At 36.1% G+C, this 25,373-nt stretch overlaps 1 protein-coding gene across 1 annotated transcript in view; it reads left to right on the forward strand.

The window, feature by feature from the left end:
* The first annotated feature begins 16,393 nt into the window (after positions 1-16,393).
* LOC107600536 (T-cell differentiation antigen CD6-like) overlaps positions 16,394-25,373 on the forward strand; it is a 12,058-nt gene continuing 3,078 nt past the window's right edge. Inside the window, exons 1-8 of the mRNA XM_016292466.1 lie at positions 16,394-16,508; positions 18,418-18,486; positions 20,634-20,924; positions 21,032-21,340; positions 23,246-23,308; positions 23,412-23,549; positions 24,828-24,944; positions 25,343-25,365. Of these exons, the coding sequence (XP_016147952.1) occupies positions 16,457-16,508; positions 18,418-18,486; positions 20,634-20,924; positions 21,032-21,340; positions 23,246-23,308; positions 23,412-23,549; positions 24,828-24,944; positions 25,343-25,365 (1,062 nt within the window). The 5' untranslated portion in view covers positions 16,394-16,456. The remainder of the gene's footprint in view (positions 16,509-18,417; positions 18,487-20,633; positions 20,925-21,031; positions 21,341-23,245; positions 23,309-23,411; positions 23,550-24,827; positions 24,945-25,342; positions 25,366-25,373) is intronic.

The following is a 25,373-nucleotide window of genomic DNA, read 5'->3' on the forward strand; positions in this document are numbered from 1 at the left end:
TACTGTACATTATTGTAGGTCCTCTATGCCCCGCCTCTCTCAAACGCTTCGTTTTCTACAAAGTCCCTTCTTCCGACAAGTGCAGTCTGCTCTGATTGGCCAGCTGACCCAGTGCATTGTGATTGGCCGAACACCGCAAGCACTAGTCAGAAATGTAACGCCCCTTACCATAATCGCAAGCTTCAAGGTTAAGACAGCTGACTCCACTGTGATGTGATCTCTGTCTCTGTCTCTCTCTCGCACGCACGCACACACACAAACACACAATGCGCAAAACTCCGCATTTGAACAGTCAATACATTGATATGGTAGGCTGTATTCCAAATTTGAATAGACTGAAATTTAATACGTTCTCAAAATCCCAGTTGTGTTTTTGTGTATTCAGAATTGTCTTGTGGTCTGACGTCAAGGCGACAGGTTTGGTGTCGTATGGACTGCTTTTATGATACTTTTTTGTCCTGTGGGGAGGCTTGAAGACACCTGGTTTCAATATACTTTCATTAAAGAAGCATGAACATTCTTTAAAATGTTACATTTTTGTTCCATGGAAGAAAGTGATACAGAATTGAATTAGCTTGAAGGACGAGTAGGCCTAAAACGATGACAAAATTGGTGAACTGTCTCTTTAAGGACTGAATGCCTGGAGGAATAATAGTGTATATGCAATTCAAGTAGCTTACAAATTGTTAGTTATTGCAAACTCATGCAGTGTATAATGATATTCCAAGTCGAAGTTCGAATTGAATTTAGTCCTTGAGCTGAAAAATCCAAATTGAAAATTTTTGATACGCCTGCATAAGTTATTGAGCATCAGTTATTAAGTTTGACAGAATGCGCTTCTGGTATCAGATGAATTTCAATGAATTTGAGTTCAGTCTGTGTGTAGTTGTGGGTGGGAGGATAGAAACTCTTACAGAATGTCAGAATGGCTTAGAATCATCAGGACAGTTTTGCAGTGTGCTTCATAATGACAGCTAAAGTGCGCCCCCTGCTGGCACGGGACAGCGGCGTGCATTTTCTACTTCTAATTCTTATTCAATAATGGGGTGGCAGTCAACAATTGTACAGAAACTATCATATAAATATGGTCAAATGTGTATAGATCCTGTAATCATAATTTCTACTTGTCCAAAAGTTATAGAAACAAACTCTGCCACATAAATATTGGTCATGGATATCCACACTACACTCTTAAAAATAAAGTTTCCAAATAAGGGTTTCTATAGTTATGCCATAGAAGAAACATTTTGGGTTTCCCAAAGAACCTTTGAGTGAAAAATTCTTAACCAATTGGCTGAAGTTGTCTACACACTGGAAAAATACAATCGGACCAAAAAAGATCTATCAAAAATATCTATAATATCAATATGTCTTAAAAACAGACCAAGGAGTAGATGTTTCAGCCCATGCTTTCTTCAGTGCTCACGAGCACTGTATGCTTATAGTGGAAACTTTTGTGCAATGAAAAGTTTACATGGATGTTAAAGATTCTTTATGGAATCACAGATGCCAAAAAGAACCTTTATATTTAGGAGTGTGTTGTTTTGATGGAGATATTAGGCTTTTCCACTGGTACAACAGAAAATTGCTCATTTATTTTGCTTTACCTACTTCTGTTTTTATTTCTCATTGAATGTGCTACTTGTAGTAGCAACTGCCCAAATTGGATGTAGGTGCATTTTAAAGCAACATCAGTCCTTATAGGAAGAGTGGAGCCCTGTGCTTTAAACTATAATGATCAGAAGGAAAGCATCCACACACTGCAGGATATGAGGCTTTCGTCTGTGTGTTCTTGTTTAAAAATGCTGGGTGTGCTTTTGCCCTTTGTGTCTGATAGCATAATGCATGAGAGTAGGAGGAAGATCTTTTTTCCGTTCCTTAACAGCCATCATTACTATGCAATAGTCTGCTTTATGACCGCACAATTTAGAACTGGCTGGGCTTTCTGATATTACTTGGCTTTGTGTAACAAACGACCCCCGACAGCACTGCACAGGAGGCGTCATTTTTGAATTTTGATTGTTCCTTTATACTGGGATTTTTTGGCCCTTTTTGGAGCATGACAGCGCTGTGAACCGTCATTATATGGCAAAAGCTGTGTAACGATTGTTCAAAAATGTCTACTTTTGTGTTCCACAGAAAATAACAGCATATAGCCTTGGAAGGACTATTTTAAATTTGAGCTGAACTATTTCTTTACCATACGCTCCTTAGCAAGGGAAATATTTTTGACTGAATGTAATTTTTTTCCCTAACAGATAAAGTTGAAAGTTATCCAAAGATAATTGGATGTGAAAAATGTCAATTATTTCTGTGCTCTAGAAATTATTAGGCCATTTTAAAATAGATTCATGTGTTTTCTGAAGAAAAATAAGTGCTTGATTGCAAAACTCACCATAATACAAAACTTTAAAAAATTCTCGTAAACATACTTCATAAGTTATTTGTATGATGAGTTAATAAATAAGTATTAATGGAATTATACTCGAGCCACCTATGTATTATGCAATTCAATGTGCATATTCAATGCAATATGCAAAAACAATAATCTTACTATGTCTTCTCATTCACCATCCACCACAGTAATCACTCAAGTTATTCCATTTCCCAAAACCAAATTGCCATATTTTGAAAGAACAAACACAATTTTAAAGCAATTAACTTTCATGTAAAGCGTAAACCACTGAAACCTGTGAATAATGGTGTGGAAATTGCTTTTCATCAAGAAAATGTGATTGACTGTGTCACAACGCGGCAGTGCCCCGCTGTGTGGCTTTTTTTAGAGATGAAGTCTGAAAAAAGGAATTGATGAAGAAGAAGAAGAAAAAAAAAAGCTCCACAGCTGCGTATCCATCTTATCAAAGGCAACACGTCTTGTGTAAGAGAAATAGTATTTACAGAAATCTAAGGGATTGAAGGTGTGAGAAGTGTTGTATTGCTGACATTCTCATGCATTACGCATCCTAACTGGCTTTACAATTGTGCACCTATTACCTTTCTGATCTAAACCTCTCTGCACTTTGAACCAACAAAATAATGAAAATGTATTGTTCCACAAATGTGGGCCTTGAATTTGAAGGAGACATCTGTGATGTTACTCATCCTGTCATTTTGTCAGGTTGCACTGTTCAAATTGGCACAATGCATCATTTATTTTTAAAAGACAAAGTCTGCTTTAGACAGGGTTAAATGGAGAATCCCTCCCAAGAGGCTAAATCAAACTGACAGTGTGAGATGTTGACAAAAGGTTTTCGCAGCACTTGTCAGTTCACCAAATCCATGTTAACATTAAGGCCTAATAGCAGGGAGATTAGACTTGTACGGTAATTAGTAGGTCAGGAATGCTCTGTATGTGACAGGCAGAAGAGGAGTGCGTGACTGATATAATTGTGCGTGTTTCTGGAAGAGTGCAAAAGATATCAGCTCAAGCGATGTCAGGTGGTGGGTGGAACGATCTCGCTCTCTGTCTAAAAGCTGTGAGATAACACCTAATTAGTGGTTACGACATTAACACATACCCTCTATAGACTACACAGAGCAGCTGGGGATGTTTACGTTCATTTAAACAAACAGCTCAGTTGGTATCTGCAAGAGAAAAAAAATGCTGTTCTCATTACAGTTTATTGTATTGGTATAGGAATTAATATGAATTCATTTAAATCATGTTTTCACGTTTCTTAGAAAGAAACTTTGGTTTATTGGAAGCCCAGTTTTGATGATCTTAAATTCATCATCTGTGTTGCCACCTGTATTATTATGGGGATTATCAGTATATTTTAAGGCATAAAAGAAACTTTGGGTTCAATTCGTAGAACAAGTTGATTATACACACAGGTATGAACTGCAAAATGTAACGGAACTGGAGAGCAAGAGAGTTTTTGTACACTTCGGCATCTAAAAGGAATACACACCTAATAGAAAACCTATGTCATATATATATATATATATATATATATATATATATATATACAGTATTCATAAATATATATATACTGTACACAACTGGTTAATAGGCGCTCAGCTAAATATCTCATAAATACATTTAATTGTGGTATTTTAATAAAAAAGCCATATCTAAATGGCCCATTCCTCAAGCCAGGCTCTTAGATCCTATGTCTTTTCTCCTCTCCTTCATTGAAACAGCCCATAGAAATGTTTTCAAAATCTATGTCCGTAAAACCCAGAAGAAGTATTTCACACTCCTCTTGTTTGGATATCTGAAAGCTGTGTAAAAAATACCCATAAGCTGCAACTCTGTCATTACAACTGCACAATTACCTTTACACATACTCACGCAGCAACTCAACAATAAGTGCACATCTCTCACCGAATGTGCAAAAGCTTTCAGGAGATGCTGAAATACAGCTGACAGCCTCGCCATTTGAGAATAAATATTTGCCATTCGTCCTTCATAATCTATATCCCCGTCTGTGGTCTAATGCACTGTTACTTTGAAGCCTTGGAAGGTTTTTCATCCTGTTTCTTTACTTCGTTTCCACTTCTGGTCTCTTTAAAACTCTAGTCTCAAGGTTGTCTACTAAAAGTCCCCTGACTGCTGCATTTGCTAGTGAATTCTTTTCTCCTCTTATTCTGTTGCACTTTGCTGACAGGGATGTTCTGTTTCATTGTTCAGCCAGTGTTCAACCATAAAGGCAAAGCTGCTATTATGAGGAACCAAATGAAATGTTTGCATATCCCGTATTTCATCTGTTTTCCAAATTCCTCTGCCACTGCAGGGAGGTTTTGTGAGGAAAATGTGAGCCTGTCCAAAAAGATAATGGTGCAGCTGACATGCTGAGTGGGTGAAGCTGGATCCTCTGCAGTGAATGGGTGCCATCAAAATGAGTGTCCAAACAGCTGATAAAAACATCACAATAATCCACAAGTAATTCCACATCTTGTGAAGCAAAAAGCTGCTTGTTTAAGAAACCAATCCATCATTAAGATGTTTTTATTAACACTCTCTCCAGTGAAAAAGTCGTTCCTCTGAATCAGGAGAGAAATATGCACAGATCAAGCACCGTTTACAAGCGAAAACAATTCTATACAAATATGTTGGTGGATTTCCATGTAAAAGCACACCAGGGGATGAACTTTTTCACTGGAGGAAACATTATTATGGACTTAAAGATAGATTTGTTTCTTACAAACACGCAGCTTTTTACGTCACAAGATGTTAATGGATTGACTGGGGTCATGTGGATTACTTGTGGATTATTGTGATGTTTTTATCAACTGTTTGGACTCTCATTCTGACAGCACCCATTCACTGTAGAGGATCCATTGGTGAGCAATTGATGTAATGCTTAATTCCTCCATGTCTCTTGTGATGAAAAAACAAAATCATCTACAACTCGGATGGCCTGATGGTACATGGGGAAACTATTCCTTTAAAGACAGGGCGTTCAGTCTCACTGTCTCACATATGTAGCAGTTCAGAAAGCAAGAAGAATTTTCTTTGAGCGTCATACGGGGTTGCCAGGGGAACTGTGTCATACATAAAGGATTTACTGAACAAGTAAATAGCATTATAGTTTGAAAGCTATAAAGAAGTGGGGCACAGAAATGCCATGTTGTTGACATCAAGTGCCCTTGAACAAAAACACAGAGACTCACAATTACTGTGTTGTATACAGTTCATCTCCCTGAGACACCAGGGGAATAAAACAGTAATTACGGTCTAAATTGAACACAATGCAACAAGGTAAGATAAGCAAATTAATTCAATTATTGTAAGGAGTCTGCTGTGCTTCTTTAGCGTTGTGTAGTAATTATTATTTTTCTTTTGCTGTACAGTTGAACAAAGGCTTGAGTCAGTATATAATAGAAGAAAATCGAAAGCAAAGCCTTTGAATACATTAAAGACACCAAGTCAAAACTGTACTTTCAATGCATTAAAAAGATTCTCCATATCCAGCTTTTTTTCTGACACTGATGCCAATTGATCGTCCTTATAACAAGGTCATTCAGGCAGTTTTTGTTTTTAATTGCTGTGCTTTATATGTCAGTTGCAGTTGTGATATGACCTTTTTGAGACTCATTACTAATGCTTAAGTTCACATGCCTTAGGTCAAGTTGGTTAAATGTACAATTTTTTGTTCTTTGTCTGCAGAACCATGATGCAATGCGTAACAACTGCAAAAAACATGGCAATTGACAGTTCAGTGTATCTACCATTAAAATGCTGAACTACAAATAATAGATCAAAACGGAGCAATAGGAAAACGGGCAGTGCAGTGTTGTTGCAGCTGGTGGTGAAATCTAGATGATTGTGCAACGAATTAGAGCATAATTGCATGATGGGAAGGTAGGTTGTGCAAAGCAGACTGCATGCGTAGAATGTCAAAAGGAGCTGTTAGATCTGACAGCATTCAGAAACAGACAGTTCCTTAACCCATTTCACTTCGCAGCCTTTAGTTTAGCTTAATAATTGTTAGTTCCACCTGTGTGGAACTTAATTTGGAATAATGTCATTCTAGTCTAGTATTCATACTATTTGTGTATCAAATATTTTACAGAAATAAAAGTAGTTTGGTTATGTGCTATTCCTAATTCAGTGAATTATTCACTCAACTGATTCGTTCAACAACTCTGATTCATGTGGCAGAGTGCGTTATTAAATCATTCACTCAACCGATTCGATGAAAACTCATTCATTCATTGAGGAAGGAAACCTAAAGGCATATACATGTGCAGATAGTGCAAGATAGAAATTAAGAATGAATAGGAAATAGATTTAAGATGATTCTAAATGGACTTTACGATAGAACAGAAGGTGGCAGTAACACAACAATTTGGATTCCAGTTGCCGTAAAATCTCAAAGAAGAAGAAGAAGATGGAGGAGGAAAGAAGCCCGTCAATTAATCATTCACTCGACCTATTTATTCAAACACCCTAATTAACTCAGGAAGAGGCAAATGTTGATTCTGTTATGGCTTCGTTTGTCATAATTTCTGTTGGCAGGCAAAAACAGAAAAAGAAGCAAGTTACTCAATGTTAACTCCATATTACCTACCTAGATTTTGTAGAAGAGCAATGTCACGCCCTTAATCATGCTTATCTAAATATCAGCTTCTGTAACTAGCTGACAAATACATTGAGCTTGCAAGTGAGCTTCCATCTGCACCATTTTTGAGGGTAAGAACAGTGCAGTGTTCTCACTGACACAAACAAGTGAGTCCATTTTTGAAAGAATGTTTGATTCTAACTTGCAATTTACTGCCAATGAACACTTATGAACTTAAAAAGTGAAATGACTTTGATCAAATAGGTCTTAATGTGTAAGAATACGACTGCAATATTTTCCTGTGTGTATCCTCAATGGAAAAGAGGACAAAGATGTAATTACACATTTGCCAGGCAAACACCGTTCAATGAAATGAAGGTAAAAAAAGATAGGGTTGATGTCTGATCCCTCAAATATTGACCAGGGACTTTCTCTTTATACACTTGTGTATGAATCATTTATTAAATGATTCATTTTTAATGAATGCTTTGTGGTAGGCAGCTCTTTGGCATGTGAGTGTTGGAGGAATCTCAAGAGCCTTTTACGTTTATACTATGTTCTGTTTTAATTACTGCCACCAACATGCTAATTGTCATGATAACTAAGAATGAAGCATTACCATTTGCATTAGTCATGGACTGTCCATGGAGAGGCAGACATCACCAGCTCTATGACAATAAAGTCTGTAGAGGCCAATTCACATGGACAGTTTGCTTGTTGTCATGCTTTGTCATGGACAGTTTAAATGACACAAATATATCCCACCGGACAGTGGCTGATTTTATTTGTGGTTTATTTTAATTTAGAGTTTTGATGATTAATAAGCTGGTTGCAAAGTGATATAATAGCCAACATAATGTTGCATAGATGTTGTATGACGTAAACCAAATCATTGTATCATTTCATATGCCGAATGTCTAAATTAGAGATTATTATATCATTTAATAAACATAGATTGTGGGGTTTAAAGCTGAAAAAAAAAATATTTTTATTTTTAGCAGCATTAAGCCACCATGGAGACACTAATAAAAGCATTTTGTTTGTTGGAATATTGAATGATGTTTCAGTAGATATTTTACTTTATTTAGATATGATCTTTTTTACAAGAGTTTGAACAGCTGTTTGTCTCATGCACACACATGTAAACACAAAACTCTTTGGGATATTTTGTAGAAACGTTGATTCTAGTAATACGGGTCAAGGTGTTTTCCTGACTCACTCGGATCTCAGAAAGTAGTAGCAAGACTTTAGCATGATTGAACTCTGCATTTTGTCTTAACTGAGGTCAGAGAACTGAATAGTGTCAAATGACACATACTGTCTTTATGAATTATTGTGAATTTGCTTGGTCTGTGAGGGGGTCTGACGAAAAATAATAGTCTGTTAACAAAACGTCACCTGAATGATGTATTGAAAAAAAAAAAGTAAATGCCACTGATTTTTACAAAGTTTAAGTGGAAGACGTTTTTTCCACAAGCAAGTGAACTGTTGAGCTTTACTCAGAAAAAGTGGATTACTGCATTTCCAACAAAATATTCTGTTTCTGTGGCTTATCCTGCAGCGTATTTTATTTAAACCAGATTCACTTTTGAGAATAACAGACCCTTTTCATGGTGTGATGTGCAGCATATGAACACGTTTGTTCCATCAGAATCAATTACAGAGGGACATCTCCAGATATTGTATTTGAGGTTTGTTGTATGCTTTAGAGACCATTTATACAAGAGATTCATATGTCAGTCAAATCATTTTCCAGTCAGCCGTTAACATGTGATCCTTAATTTGTTGATGAAAATAACCTGCAATTTCAGCTCAGTCAGTGTGACAATAAATCTGTTTCACGCCTCTAAAATAATTTGTTGTTTGGTAGCTGTACTGTGAATGGTCAGGTCTCCTTGTTGCCTGATGTCTCTTCTAAAATAAACAATGGAAATTAATGTGGCATGACCTCCAATAAGTGGATTTATTGAAGATGTCATTTGGACAATGAGTTCCAGAAGGGGCCCATCAAATCTGGTAAGCTAAACCATGCCTGTAGGGCTAATATTTTCATCTTTATAGCAAGATGTTTTCACTGAATTATTAAAGACGTGATTTTATTAAGGAAACACTTTAATTATACACAGAATACTTAATTCTGATTGGTCAGTTGCACCATTGAGTGCTAAACTGGATATTTGACCGTTGTCCATGGCAACATATATACCCCTGTCTCCTGTAACACTTTTCATGCCAATGTAATTTACTCAATGTTGCCACCTTATGGCTGAAAATTGTTAGCAACCAGCTGAAGAAAAATGGCATTGGAGGACTTTAGTATGAATTTTATAGTCAAACCAAAATGTATTCAGACACCTTCAACATTTCTCACATTACCACAGTTTATGATGAACAACCTTGAATTAGATCAGTTGGTGTCTGTTGTTAACTGAGCAGACCTGTATTGTAGCCAGACACTTATCCCACATATCGTCAGAGAGCTCAACTCCCAGGTCTTCCTCCCAGGTCTTCCTCCCAGGCTGCTTTAAATCTCTCAGTTGGGGCTGCAATGCAGCTTTCAATTAAACAAACAAATTTGGAGATAAGATGCCTAGAATCAGGAGGATTTAGAAAAACATCAAAAAACACATGCTTTTCAGGGAGTTGTTCGAAATGACTAGTTTTGGACTTTACATAGTGCCTAATTTGTAGATAACAAAAGAAGTGTGCATGAGGCAAATCAAATTTCTCTCTTAACGCAAAAAGGATGCAAACCTTCCCTCAACATAAAGGTCCTTGATGGACTCTAAGCCCTTCTCCCTCCAGACAAAGTAAGTTCTATCAGTCCAGGGGGGTAAAAAAGAATGATTATCACAAATTGGCGTATGAACAGAGGTATCTGGTAGGGACAAGACTTTTCTCACCTGATTTAAAATTTTAACTGAATTTTTTAACACAAAGCTTAATTTATTATTCGCTGTAGGCCTCCAACTTGGAGAATAACATGGTCGCTAAGGAAGTGCCAACAGCCAGGTTAGTCTCCATTTGTACCCACAGTGGGACGTCAGGGGTCAAATTGGCCGGTGCCCCCTTCACACACATTAAAGCCCTAATATTGGCAGTCCAATAATAATGCTTAAATACGGGCATACCCAGACCGCCTACAGACTTGGATTTTTATAGATGCATTTTAGAGATCCTGTGTGTCTTATAGTTCCAAACATAAGACAGGGTTATAGAGTCCAGTTCCTTAAAGACAGCAGAGGTAAGAAAAACAGGGAGATTTTGGCAAAGATATAGGGATCTGGCGATGAACAACCTTGAATTAGATCAGTTGGTGTCTGTTGTTAACTGAGCAGACCTGTATTGTAGCCAGACACTTATCCCACATATCGTCAGAGAGCTCAACTCCCAGGTCTTCCTCCCAGGCTGCTTTAAATCTCTTAGTAGGGGCTGCAACGCAGCTTTCAATTAAACAAACAAATTTGGAGATAAGATGCCTAGAATCAGGAGGATTTAGAAAAACATCAAAAAACACATGCTTTTCAGGGAGTTGTTCGAAATGACTAGTTTTGGACTTTACATAGTGCCTAATTTGTAGATAACGAAAGAAGTGTACATGAGGCAAATCAAATTTCTCTCTTAACGCAAAAAGGATGCAAACCTTCCCTCAACATAAAGGTCCTTGATGGACTCTAAGCCCTTCTCCCTCCAGACAAAGTAAGTTCTATCAGTCCAGGGGGGTAAAAAAGAATGATTATCATAAATTGGCGTATGAACAGAGGTATCTGGTAGGGACAAGACTTTTCTCACCTGATTTAAAATTTTAACTGAATTTTTTAACACAAAGCTTAATTTATTAATCGCTGTAGGCCTCCAACTTGGAGAATAACATGGCCACTAAGGAAGTGCCAACAGCCAGGTTAGTCTCCATTTGTACCCACAGTGGGACGTCAGGGGTCAAATTGGCCGGTGCCCCCTTCACACACATTAAAGCCCTAATATTGGCAGTCCAATAATAATGCTTAAATACGGGCATACCCAGACCGCCTACAGACTTGGATTTTTATAGATGCATTTTAGAGATCCTGTGTGTCTTATAGTTCCAAACATAAGACAGGGTTATAGAGTCCAGTTCCTTAAAGACAGCAGAGGTAAGAAAAACAGGGAGATTTTGGCAAAGATATAGGGATCTGGGAAGAGAAACCATTTTTATTGAATTTATACACCCAATCATAGACAAAGGTACAATTTTCCAACTCCCTATATTGCTTTTGAGCTTTGAAAGAAACTCCACAAAATTCAACTTAAACAATAAACAATTGAATCTTTGGGGATCGTCAAACCGAGATACACAAAATGATCTCTGACTATTTTAAATGGAATATTCTCCAAACAACCAGGTCTATAAGTATCAGAGAGAGGCATAAAGTTACTCTTTGACAAATTGATTGTATACCCTGATAATTTCCCAAAAGAAGTAATTAAATCTAAAAGAATGGGAACTGATCTTTCAGAGTTCTGCAAATACAATATCACATCGTCTGCATACAGACTAATAAGAACTTTCTTGCCTCCCACTTCAAGACCTGTGATACCCATATGATGCCTTATACTTAAGGCAAGGGGTTCTATTGCAATGGCGAAAAGGGTGGGTGAAAGGGGACACCCCTGTTGCACTGAGCGGTGCAAAGGGAGCTCAAGCGACCTGTCTGCATTAGCTAGAACTGAACACTTTGGTCTGGCATATATTATTTTGACCCATGATATAAATGCCTCGCCAAACCCAAACCTTTGCAGTGATCCAAACATGTAAGGCCACTCAACCTGATCAAAAGCTTTCTGCGCGTCCAAGGACAGAATTGCTGCTCCATTAGCTTTCGCCTGCTTAGCATATATTGTGTTGAGGAGGCGACGCACATTAAAAAAAGAGAATCTGCCAGGAATAAACCCGGTCTGGTCAGGATGAACGATGGAGGGTAGATGTTTGTTAAGCCGAATAGCCAAAGCTTTAGTAATTACTTTCCTGTCAAAGTTCTGAAGCGCAATTGGTCTATAGCTGGCCTGGTCGGTTTCATCTTTGTTTATCTTTAAAATGAGAGATATATTGGCTTCATACAATGTATTAGGCAGAACGTTATCTTTTTTAGAATTGATTATCATTCTAAGGAGTAGCGAGGCAAGAATATCACAGAATCTTTAAAAAAAATTCTGAACTAAATCCATCTGGCCCCACCACCTTCCCAGTTGGAAATGACTTAATGGCAACGACTATCTCCTCCAAAGTGAAATCGGAGTCCAGGTCTGACCTAGAAATGTCGCTAAGTTTAGGTATTTCAAGAGAGTCAAAAAAATGTGTTAAATCAGAATGAGTGGCTGTAATATTGGAAGTATAGAGTTCACTATAAAAATCTTTAAAACGGGCATTAATATCCTTGGGGTCAGTTAACAGTCTGCCATCCTTAGACTTAATGCAATAGACTGACCTGGAAGCTTGAGCCCCTTTAAGTTGTTGTGCCAAGAGCTTATCAGGCTTATCTCCCGTTTTGAAATGCCTCTGCCTCATTCTCAAAAAGAGGTTGTTTATTTGACCACCAAGAATGCAGCTGTATTCATACTTAAGCTTCAGTATCTTTTTAGATTTTGTACACCTGATATGCCAATTCAAGAGTAGGAAGAACACTTTGTATCTCTAAAAGTCGTTTCTCTCTTTTTTTCTTTCTTGGCAGCAGATTCGTAAGAAATAATATGCCCGCGCATAACCACCTTTAATGTCTCCCAAAGTATAGAACCTGACACCTCCCCATTGTCATTAAACTCCCTAAACTCTTTCAACTTGATGGTAACGTGTTCTACGAATTTACTGTCAGTAAGCAGAGATGGATTGAAACGGCAATAATAAGATCACTTAGGGAGAGATAGGTCGATGGACATGGTAAGGGGGCTGTGATCGGAGATCAATATGCTGTGGTACCTGGTATCAATAACATGCGAAATTAACTGAGAATCAACCAAAAAATAATATATTCTACTATAAGATTTGTGGATATGCGAATAGTACGAATAATCTCTGTCAACAGGGTGCTGAATTCTCCAAATATCCACTAAATTTCTGCAATTAAGCAGGTTATTTAAAACTTGTACTGATGCGATTCCAGGGGGTGGACGAGTGGATAGTCTGTCTAAATAAGGGTCTAAATAACAATTTAAATCTCCCCCGATTATTATATTGGAATTATTGCCATCAGGATGTAAGTCAAAAACCTTCTTGAAAAAATTAGGATCGTCAGTGTTTGGACCGTAGATATTTAAGAAAGTCAACGGGAAAGAATGTATGGTACCAGAAACAATAATGTATTTGCCATAAGGATCAGTAACCATAGAAGAAAATCGAAATTGAATATTTTTCCGAAAGAGAATGGCCACCCCACGGGCGTGAGAAGTGAACGGTGATTAATAAACTTGAGATATCCAACTGCAACGCAACGCTGCTCAGTTACTTTAATATGGGTCTCCTGTAGAAAAATTACATTTGCTGATAATGATTTAAGGTGCCTAAATACTTTTTCTCTCTTTATAGCATGTCCTAGCCCCTTAACATTCCCAAATTTTAGTCGGTTTTACTGGAAGAATTCACTGTATGAATAATTTTTGGGTATAATATGTCGCAGTTTACTTTATTTTGCTATCCTCACTTACATAAATGAACAACGTCCTGCACCCACTAATAAGAAATATCAAAAATTATATCTGGTATCTGAATAATTTTTTATTTGACTGTATATGGTGAGCGTAAAGCCTTTGATACACAGCTAGACACAAAGGGCAGGAAAAGATAACTTAAAGTATTACTTAGTATGTAATTATGTAAACAAACTAGCCCATAGAAAAAGAAAATTGTCTAGCAAATTAATTTATATATAAATGCAAACATATATGTTTGGGGTTTATTAAATCAACAAATCTATTATTAGTTGTACTTTACAAAGTGGATAGCGTGCCAAACAATCTTATCCACCAAAATGAAATGAAAGAAATCAATACTTTTTTCAGCAAGAATGCAATAAATTGATCAAAAGTGACAGTAATGCCATTAATAATGTTATAAAACATTTCAATTTCAATTAAATGCTGTTCTTTTGAACCTTATATTCAACAAAAGTATTCAAAAAAATTAGATTTTCATCCAAAATCGCATCCAAAAACTGGCAGGAATAAAACAGATACTATTTGCATAAAGACAGAGAGGACAGTGACTTTAGTGTTGTCTCTGAACAGCTTTGCTGTTAGGCCTGTGTACTGTTAGCTTGAAGATTACCTGAGAGGGCCATAATAGTGGGAAAGCCATAACCAGTTGTGTGTTCTATTAGCAGAGATGAGAGAGAGATCTCAGTGCATTTGTGCTGTGGAGATGCAAATCTTTTTTACTCGGCAATGTTTTGGCCAGCAAAATCACCTTTCCTCTGGCTGACAATGCAGCCACAGCAGTCTACCTGAAATCCCATACCAACATGAAACAGATGTTGAAATATACACACAAATTTAAAGAAGATAAATAATGGCTGGTGGATACTACTCCTATTTTCACATCTCAGCTGTATTTCAAAATAATCAGACTAGAGCTTCTCCTTGTGGTTGTGCACAGAAATGCTGCTAGCTAAAGAGAACTAAAGAGCAGGTGAACTAGGTTTTTACATTTTATCCTACATATGCTCACTGACTTACTGGCAGTCAAGAGAATATCCTTGGTTGGCTCTGGTTCCTCTTTCAATGAAATTTATTTTCATGACTTCACATGAAGTCGCCCTTGTTAAGTTAAGATATAATCTTCACCCTTCGTGCGGTCAAATGTGGGTAACCGGCTCCGGTCTTTAACCACTAGTTCATTCTGTGGGTAGAAACTGCATTATATCTGCAACGTTTGAGTGAGTCTCAGTTTGAGTAATCCCCAAAAATATGGTTAGATCACCACAATTAAAGTCCACATGAAAGAAAGCTCAAGTTATTCTATACTGCAATTTCGACAGTCGATATAAAACATTTGCTATAGTTTTCTAGTGCTAAGTTATTATATTCTTAACAGTGACTCTAAACTGGTTTTACATTGGAAAAGTTGGAAGTTGGAAAAGTGAAGACTCAACACAATACTGTGGTCAAGCATAGGACCAACAATATGCAAAATAAGAGTGGATGAAGAGAACAATTCAACAAAAAAACTGTTTCATGCTCCTGGCAGCCAATAGTTTACCACAAAACACATTGCGGTTGGCACAAACATGGTTATTTTCAATGCAAGTGAACCCATATTTAATGTAGTCTTGGTCATATTTTCTTTTCATCTTGCACTGTTTTATTCTTGGATTTTAAAGATGAAGGTATGTTACGCAACTTGTCCATGTTGGCATCTCTGCATAATTTGGCTGGCGTGTGCCAAATTTACATTTGGACATTGGACACATGGCATTTGATGTTGACAACAAAAGATATGGGAAGCCTCTTCTCCTCCATTTTAAAAGCCTGTTTATTTTGCTAGATGGATTTTATTACTTGCATTTGGCTTTTTTTCCCTGCTCCCATATCAGAAAAAAATTTTTTTTTGGGCCATACACTCTTAAAAATAAAGGTGCTTCACGATGCCATAGAAGAACCTTTTTGTCTAAATGGTTCCATAAAGAACCTTTAACATCTGAAGAACCTTTCTGTTTGGCAAAAGGTTCTTTGTGGGGAAAGAAGGTTCTTCAAATTACAAAAAGGTAAGAAAGAGATGGTTCTTTAAAGAACCTTTGACTGAATGGTTCTTTGTGGAACCAAAAATGGTTCTTCTATGGCATCGCTTGAAGAACCTTTTGAAGCACCTTTATTTTTAAGAGTGTACCCACCAGTTTCTCTATAATGCTGTAGAAATTCAAGGTAATATTGCTTTTGGTGTAACTGAAGTTCTGGGCAGTGGGAGCGAGTGTAGAAATCTTCTTTGGCGTCTTAAACTTGCAATTTAGGCTAGAAGATAATAACAGACAATAGATCAGACAGCTGTATTCATTGTCCCTTCAATTCATTAATTGCATGCCAGGCCAATGATGAATGATGAATTGGGCTTCATGATGAATTCTTCATCGATTCTGCCTAGCTCAGGCATTTTGTGTAACTACTCAAAGAAACTCAATAAAAGTCTATAATAAACTGGAGAGAAATTAAAATGGTTGCAAAACTATTGCCGGAATCGAAAAAAACTCCACTAGCAGTCCAAAATGAAGTGAAATATAAAGTGAAACTTGACATGTAACGGTAGCAAAATAGTGTGTGCGTTTGTGTTAGGGAGTGCATTTGTGAGGCATGATGCTCAAATTCGCCCCGTAGTGGAAACCACATGCAGCAACTGCACAAACACCAAAAACTGAAGGTGCAGGGCCACGTTTTTCTCCGTCAGGGACGAACAGAAAGCTTTGGCTGTTAGGCTGACTGACTGAGAGATGCTTCTTCTGCTGCTGTGTGTTGTTCTCCAGGCTTTGTCCTTGTCTCAAGGTAAAATAGTTCTGGTGTATGGTTTGTGTAGGCAGACTGTGTATTTCATCTAGAGAGCTTGAGTTCAACTGCAATTATATAATATTTAATATTCTGGTAAAAAAAACATATTTTCATATTTAATAAAGGATCTAGTGGTTGCTCTTTTAAGTCGATGATACTTGAGCAGAGAGGCTGTAGAATTCTCAAAGGGTATTGCACAATCCGTTTAAATAGCTCTTGAGAGACAATCACTATCATAGATGGAAAATCAAATGTGCACTTTCAACAAAAGACTTGGTGTAAGACATGCTTTGTGGTTGAAATGCCTCGGTTCATTACATCGCTTTTGTAAAGTGCTGTTGGAACAAAGTGCAACCAGAGATTCGTTTATGCACTTCAATGCACTATGAAACACTGGTAACTAATAAGCTGAACTTCACAGGAGATTGAATGAAGAAAGATGACTTCATTTGTAAGTCAAATGCATATGATGGCTAAAAATAAAGAACAACATCTACATCTTATCGCTGAATTTTCCTAACAGCCATTTGTAGACTACATGGAGTTCATTTATATTGTGTAAAACAAGCTACGGATTTTATAAACATGATAATGTGGCATTTACAAGGCTCGACATTTGTAGAAAAGTGTTTCAATAATACAATAAGTGAAATGCTATATTTTTCTCAAATGTTCTGCTTTAAAGAATGGATGGATCTTGACAGACATAGAATGTACACTGCAAATTGTATTTTGATGAATAAGAATGTACATATGCCTGGTCTGTATAAAATAACTGTTAATCTGAGGAAGATTACATAACGCAAATAATCTTAAAAGACAATTCTTGCTAATTTGTTTTTTGTTTTGATCTTAATTAGTGATCTCCTTTTGTAATACAACAAATTCATTGTTATAGAGAATATGAAAATATTAATTCTAAAACTAAAAACTTCATTTGTGTACGTCATTTTATATGTTTCATATGTTCTCAGAATTCTCAGAAATGGCATGAATTATTAGAATGTTGTAAGGTTACGCTGAATTTTATGTAAGCAATTTACATTTTTTAAATTTAAATGTATTTGGCTCATATAATGTATAATGTATAATGTATAATGCATAGTGATATGATCTCTTATACGTTTATTTCATTCTGTGAGTAATTTTTTTTTTCAAAATTATGTGCCAAAGCAGACATAGACATCATGCCATTTTTGTAAGAAAAATGAATATTTTTAGATTCTCTGAGAATGTCTAAAGACATAATGGTTACTCACAAATGCAATTATCATTTTTCTGAATGAATTTTATACTGTGGCTTTTTTTGAGTACGCTTTAATGGCCAAGCCGAGTGTCAGCTCTGAGTGAGGCAGATGGAGAAACTAATTTAGAGGACCACGCTGTGTTGCAATACAAGATCAGCAGCCCTTTTATCTACAGTAGTTTGCGTTAACACAGCAGGTTTTCAAGAAATAGTCCTATAGGTATAAATAACTACAACTTCGCTATATGTTATTATTAGAAATATTTCATCTTGCGGTCTCATTCATCATGTATAAAACTTTTAATTAAGATTTATCTATGTTCTCTTTACACTACAACCATTCAAACCTATTCCATGTTGTAAATGTTCTTGTTTTGACAAAGTCTTCAAAGGCAAGTCTTTGAATGTGAATTCAATGCTGCAAATTTACTTTATAACCTGACACAAGCATTACCGAAGTTTTGCGGAACACCACTTTTTGTTGTTGTTTTGTTAAGACAGCTCTTTTCATGAATCTTGTTCAACAGTCTCATTGCTATTGTCTTTGATAAATATCATCTTCGCAGACAGTGAAGACTGATAGCAAATTGGAAGACTTTCTTCTACTTTTACGCTTTATACTGAAGTGACAGTTCATGATGTTCATCTTTTCATCTTCAGGGCTCAATGTTACAGATGAGCGACCTTCCAAGAGTGTGAAAAAGCATGCTGATCATTCAGACAAACAGAGTGAGTTGAATGATTACTGCTACTCATGCCTTCCTTTGAGAGTGTCTCGTCTATATCTGCAAGTGTTATCAATGGGTGCCGTTAGCAGGATTCTCACGACAATCAAAAAAAAAAAAAGCTAGCTTATTTAAAAGAGGCCAGCAAAATCAAGCAGTTAATCAAGATGTTGAACAATATGCATGAGAACTGTGTTTGAGGTAGGCCTGCTGAGAGTAACCTCCTATCATCAAACTGAACAGAGAAAAGACATCAGCAAGACCACCGCAGGATTGCACAGAACTGAGAGAGCAATCTACCACCCCAGAGACAACCGCTTCATTTTATTGCACGCTAGAGTTCATTTTAAAATTATTAATCACTGTGAGAACTAATTATGCAAATGCTGTACGCAATCACACAGGCATCATACATGAAGAAGATAAAGAAAAGCTGGAGTTGAAAGGAAAAGTCCTTGCACTCATTTGGGAGAGTCCCAACCGTATCCGACAATTAAGCACAACGTCATAATTTAGAATTTATGAAATTACTGAATCATTTAAATTGCCAAAAACATAATTTTATATAAAAATATTTAACAAAATGTTGAGCCTTTCTGCAGCGTTACAGGAATATGCTTAAATAATCTCAATTTTCGGAATTTATGTAAATATTGCTGTGTTCATGGCATTCATCAACCTTGTTATTCAAGTAAAAAAAGATCAAACTGATATTTTTCTTCATCTTATTGAAAAAGTAAACATTTGCTTCCAAACTAGCAAGCCCTTTTGAGTGATTATTTGTCATATTTATGACACATATTTCACTTTGATGCTTATTAAATGTTTAGCGTTAGAATGAAATGACACAAATTGGAGTTTAATCTGTATAAACTTCCCAGATTGTTAACAGGGCTGTAAAAAAATTATAATATTAATATGATAAATTGGGGTTTAATCAGTATAAACTTCCCAGATTGTTAACAGAGTTGTCAAAAAATATTATAATATCAATATTATATTTAATATGATATTTTCGGCAGATATAGCACCTTCTTCTACCAACCGTGTGTTGGGGGGAAAAAAACAACAACAACAAGACTTTGTTTTTAAGTTTCATGCTCTGTTATATTTCATGTTTCCATGCTTCTTCACCAACTACACTATCATTCAAATGTTTGGGGTGTGTAAAATCTTTTTATGTTTTTGAAAGAGGTATTTTATGCTCAACATAAAACAGAGTACAAAACATTAATATTGTGAAATTACAATTTAAAATAAATGCTTTCTGTTTTTAATATGTTATAAAATGTGATTTACTGCTGTGATGATCTGTCTCGTGATCTTTTAGAAATCAAGCTACCATGCTGATTTTGTGCCTAGGAAACATTTCTTACTATTGTCAATGTTGAAAACAGTTTGTGGAAACCTTGGTACATTTTTTTCAGGATTATTTGATGAATAAAAAGCTCAAAAGAACAGCATTTATTTGAAACTTTTTTGTAACAATTTTAAAGACTTTACTGTCCCTTTTGATCAATTTAATGCATCCTTAGTGAATTAAAATATTAATTTCTTTCAAAAAAAAAAGAATGGTAGTGTTTTTCACAACCACAATGGAACATCAGGCCAGTGACCTCTGACCCTGTTGAGAAGTCACCCCAAAGCAAGACCTTCAGAATGAGTCACAATTCCACAGATGATATACACGGACACAATCTGCATCCTGTAGTCATAAATCAGGAGAGCTTCATGAGCTCAAACCACACTGCGGAGGCAATGTCATAAACTTTCTAAAAAAAATAAACTCTTTCCCTAGTGTCCTCCATGCTACAATATGACATTTCCACAGGAAGTGACTCACGGGATGTGGCTGTGTTGCAGTGTACTGCTACAACGTTTTGCAACAATGCCCCACGGTTTAGATATACACTTTGCTGTTTGGGTCTAAATAGAAGTCTTTTGTCTGATGTTCTAGAAATACACACTGAGAACAGAATCAACACTCAGATAAGATCAGTGTCAGGATGCAATGTTGGAAAATTTTCTGACTCAACGCAGCATGCTGTAAAGATAAAAAAGTGAATACATTCATGAGAATGATAGAAACAGTTAAGGTAGATGATTCAGTGAAATCATTTAATGACTTCTTTTTTTGTCTTTCTGAACTAGTTGAGCTCTCCACACTAAATTTGTCCAAAGGCTGCTTTGGTGTGCCTAGGGCTCTTTACAAGAACACTTCAGTCGATGTGACCCTCAACCTTTTGGATGCTGAGGAAAAGAAAGAGCTTGCTCTCCAAATCTGTGAACGTTTAAGTTGTGGCCGTGTTTTCGAGCATGGCGCGACTGCAACAGCGCACAATGGCACTTGTCTTGCAGACTGCATCCTGAGAGACTCAAAACTGCACAACTGCACTACAGCCGCAAAAGTCGATTGCATGAATGCAACTGAAGTAATTTGCGGTGAGTCATCTGAGATCCTCTCAGAGATCTTTTGATAAGTGTTCTACTTTTGTTTCATTGCTGTAATTGTGCTTTGTCTGGGGCCTGGGCTGACCATTGTCTTCCAGAGCACCGTGCTGTCCGATTGTTTGGCGGACGTGATCACTGTGCTGGTCGGGTGGAGCTGCTGCATTCTGGGAATTGGGGAACAGTGTGTGATGATGATTTTGACATTAATAGTGGACATGTAGTTTGTACCCAGCTGAGATGTGGACGTGCGATAAGATTGGACTTTTTTGGGCCTGGAACAGGTCCCATCCACATCAGCCAAATGAAATGCAATGGCTCTGAGAGCAGCTTATGGGAGTGCAGCTCAATCAACTCCACTGCCAGCAACTATTGTGGACATAAGGAAGATGCTGGCGTTGTGTGTTCAGGTACTATACACATTCTGATTCTGTACACTTTACTGGCAAGTGCTAGATAACATAAAACTCCACTCTTTTCTACACAAAGGTGAATTGCAGTTTGGCATATGCCATATTATTTCACAGTATTTTCAATTGAAAAATATATAGAGTGGGTAATTTTTACTAGTCAGGAATTGATTGGATAGTAAAAGTGGACATTATATACCTGATTGGAGAATGCAAGTTTGTTTAAACAATATTAAATAGCTTTTGGCAATTTTTTGATATTATCTAAGCATCCACATGGCCAAATGATGTCAAAAGAAAAGAAAGCAAATTATTATATTTAGATAAAAAATTACTGGTGCTGTCAAACGATTAATCACGTCCAAAATACAAGTTTTTGTTTACATAATATATGTGTGTACTGTGTATATTTATTATGTATATATATAAATACACACACATGCAGTATATATTTCGAAAATATTTACATGTATATATTTATATTCACATAATTTATATTATATATAAATATATTTAAAATATAAAAACGTATTTTTCTTAAATATATACATGCATGTGTGTGCATTTATATATACATAATAAATATACACAGCACACACACACACACACATATGTTATGTAAACAAAAACTTTTATTTGGGATGTGATTAATCACGATTAATCGTTTGACAGCAGTAAAAATTACAAAGACAATTTTAGGAGCACTTTATTTTACAGTGTCCTTGTTATTTATTATTATAATAACAACGGTGAATTCTGCATAATTATATGCAACTAAGCCTAAACCAAACCTAATCCTCTAGTAAGTATGTATAAGTATGTTCAGGGGTGCACATAAGATTTTCAGTCTGGTTCTCATAAGAGCACCTGGGAATTTGGTTTGGTAATCACACTGCACATAGTGTGACTCATTAAATATAATTAAAAATAAAATTATTAATAATAGTGATAATAGTATTAATGTACTTTTTGTATTTTAGTAAAATAATAAATAGAGTATGACGATATGATATGACTATTATTATATTTTAAAATAAAACGTGGGTGTTAAATAAAAATACAAGTATTTTATAGTATGCTTAAAAATACAATGCTAGTATTTAATTTTTTTATTTAAATTTATTTTTTTAAATAAGCAAGTGAAAACGGCAGCATATAGCCTAGATTTATGCTTTATGTTTGAATGGAAATCTAATTCAGTATTACAGTTAGTCGATCTAAAAGGGTGATTGTGCATTAAGAGCTGTCAATCATGTTGGTACACAAGTGAGTAGTCTGAATTTATTTACTTTTTATTTTTTATTTTTGTTGCGCATGAGCACCTGGGTGCACCACTAATGTGCACCCGAATATGGTAATGTTAGCAATGTGGTTAATTAACATTACTCATAATTATATGGTTACAAGGACACCTTAAAATTAAGTGTAATCCATTTTTGTTTGGAAAAACATACACCGTTGAATCGTTCAGTAAGAACAGGACATGTAGTATGACGGTAAATAGGCTAGGTAGTATGAACTTAAGTGTTGATTTGAGCATTATAACATTTGATTTGTAGACACCAACTTTTTGTGCCAAATGTATTACTTCGCAACCAAATTTCCTGTGTGTACCTGAGGTCGTAGTACGTGACCTCTTGAAGTGGAACGTTACCATAATTTCACTGAAACGCGGGTCAGAATTAACTTTTTAGGGTGGTGGGAGAGAATTTCCATGTCAGTTGGTCTAAAAAAATAAGACAAAAGTAGGGCAGGCTTACAACAGTATTTCTGAAATGTCAAAACACACATATATAAGCTTTAGTTTTGCTAGTGTCTTGTTGTGAAATCCAGACTGACAGGTCTTGGTAATTTGTACTCCTTTGAATCCTTTGTATCCAAATGGATTAATTGTCTTTCATACAGAAAGTGTTGAGATCATACCTACAAGTGGCACAACCCAGCTGAACTTGACAACTCTGGTGGCAGGTGATGCTTTAGTTCCTTCAGTTTAAAAAGAAATATAAATGATTATAAACAGTGACATAATCTGCATGATTTCTGTTAATATAAACCTCTCTGTTTATTTTAGTGTCAACTGCAATGGCATCTGCTCAAAGCAGCAGTGGTGTTTCAGCAGCAGCGATTGGCTGCGTCATCTTATCTATTGCTCTGCTTATGGTTATTGTTTTAAACGCTGCTGCCTATGCACATTTCAAAAGAGCAAAGGGCAAGTATAAGCATGTTTTACATGTAAAAGCACTACTCACTCATATCTTCTGAAGCAGTGGAAACAGTGGCATCGGAATGTTGCAATAGGGCTAGAAACTAAATACTATCCACTGTACTAAAATAACTGGCTATGAAAATACAGTGGCACCAAAAAAATATTCAAACCATTTTAGACCCTTTACTCACATAAAAAAGTGGCATCTGAAAATAACACATTTTCTTAGAACTAAATAAAATGGAACTGAGCAAGTAGAGCTGAGCTACTACAACAAACAGACTTGTAGTTATTTTTTATCATTGTCTAACTCTGAGAGCATCTATGCATACGCATACAACACTGTTGTTTTAATACTGTATTGTTATAATCTTCAAAGGAATTCACAGACTTCTTGGCCAATTTCTGTGTGCATTCAGCGTATTCCATTCAAATAACAGGAAATAATTTTTTATAGAACATGAGCGTCAAACCTTTTGTGAACTATTAACTCATTCTTTTGATTTGAGTTAATAGGACAATGCAAAAGCTTAAGGCAACAGCTTAGTGCTGCATGGGGAAGTTTAAAGGGGTCCTATTATGCTCTTTTACAAAGTCTTGATTTTGTTTTGGGGGTGTACTAGAACAGGCTCTCATACTAGGTTGTTCGAAAAACACATTATTTTTCACATATTTTACATTATTACAACACCTCTCTCCCCAGTCTGGCATGAACGGCTCGAATAGTTCCTGTATCAAATGAAGGCCCGCCTTCTGAAATACAAAATGTGCTGTGATTGTTAGTTGGGCCAGTGTGTGCTGTGATTGGCAGCACTCGGCACCTGGTCAGGAAATGTCATACCCCTTACCTTACACTGCTGCTAGCTTCAGTGTAAATAGTGCGTCAAAATCAAATCAATTTGAGCGCGATTTAAACCCAGATGATTGTAACCACTCTAAGTTCGTCTGCCTTGGGAAAGCTAGCGTGTCTCCGACATAGTGATAACACTCATTGCCTTCTCTAGTGCAGCTCAACCAGGTCTCGTCCCATTCGTCGGTATTTGTGATATCACAAATCCCGGAAAATATGCCTTGTAGTCCAAACGAGTCGTTTGTTGTAGTTTTTGAAAAGTGATTTCTGTCAAATAAAATATCTCCTTTTGAATTGGACTTTGAGCTTTGTAACTTTGCAGATCTTTTTTATGCTCAAACAGCAACATTACAGACTAACTAAAGTTGAAAAAGTGAAAAAGCATAAAAGGACCCCTTTAAGCCATTTGTTTTTATCCTCTTTACCAACAGAATGTGTGATTTACCAACAACACAGTAATTCTCACACAAGCCTGGAGAACCAGTCCAATGCACAGATAGGAATTTACAACACACAATCTGTCCACACTGCTGGGGGGGATCAGTATGGTTTGTATTGCTATTGTTTTTATTTTCTATTTTCTGTTTTCATTTTCTATGTCCTCACTGATTATTTATTTTTAGCATTTATTATATATTATAAATATTCTTAAATATATTTCAGAGTATGGTCTGCTGTTATATGGAATTTTAACCCATATTTTGGTAATTTTTTATTTTATTTCAAAGAATGTGCAGTTAATTTAATGAAATAATACTATGATTATACTACATTATTTTTAAATGTATTTAAAGAAGTGATTCAATTCAATTTTAATTAACTGGCTCTGCAATTATAATATACATAAAATGCTAAAAAAGTATGTCTCGTCTAACTAGTGATGATCTGTTTTGTCTTTTCTGTAATGGTCAAACTTTTACATTTTGCAATGATTTTCACTCCTCAGAAAATCTTGCCCCGAGAATGAGCTCAAACTA

This window comes from Sinocyclocheilus grahami, unplaced genomic scaffold (assembly GCF_001515645.1).
Source record: "Sinocyclocheilus grahami isolate Dianchi unplaced genomic scaffold, SAMN03320097.WGS_v1.1 scaffold285.1, whole genome shotgun sequence".
In the NCBI taxonomy this organism is placed as follows: domain Eukaryota; kingdom Metazoa; phylum Chordata; class Actinopteri; order Cypriniformes; family Cyprinidae; genus Sinocyclocheilus; species Sinocyclocheilus grahami.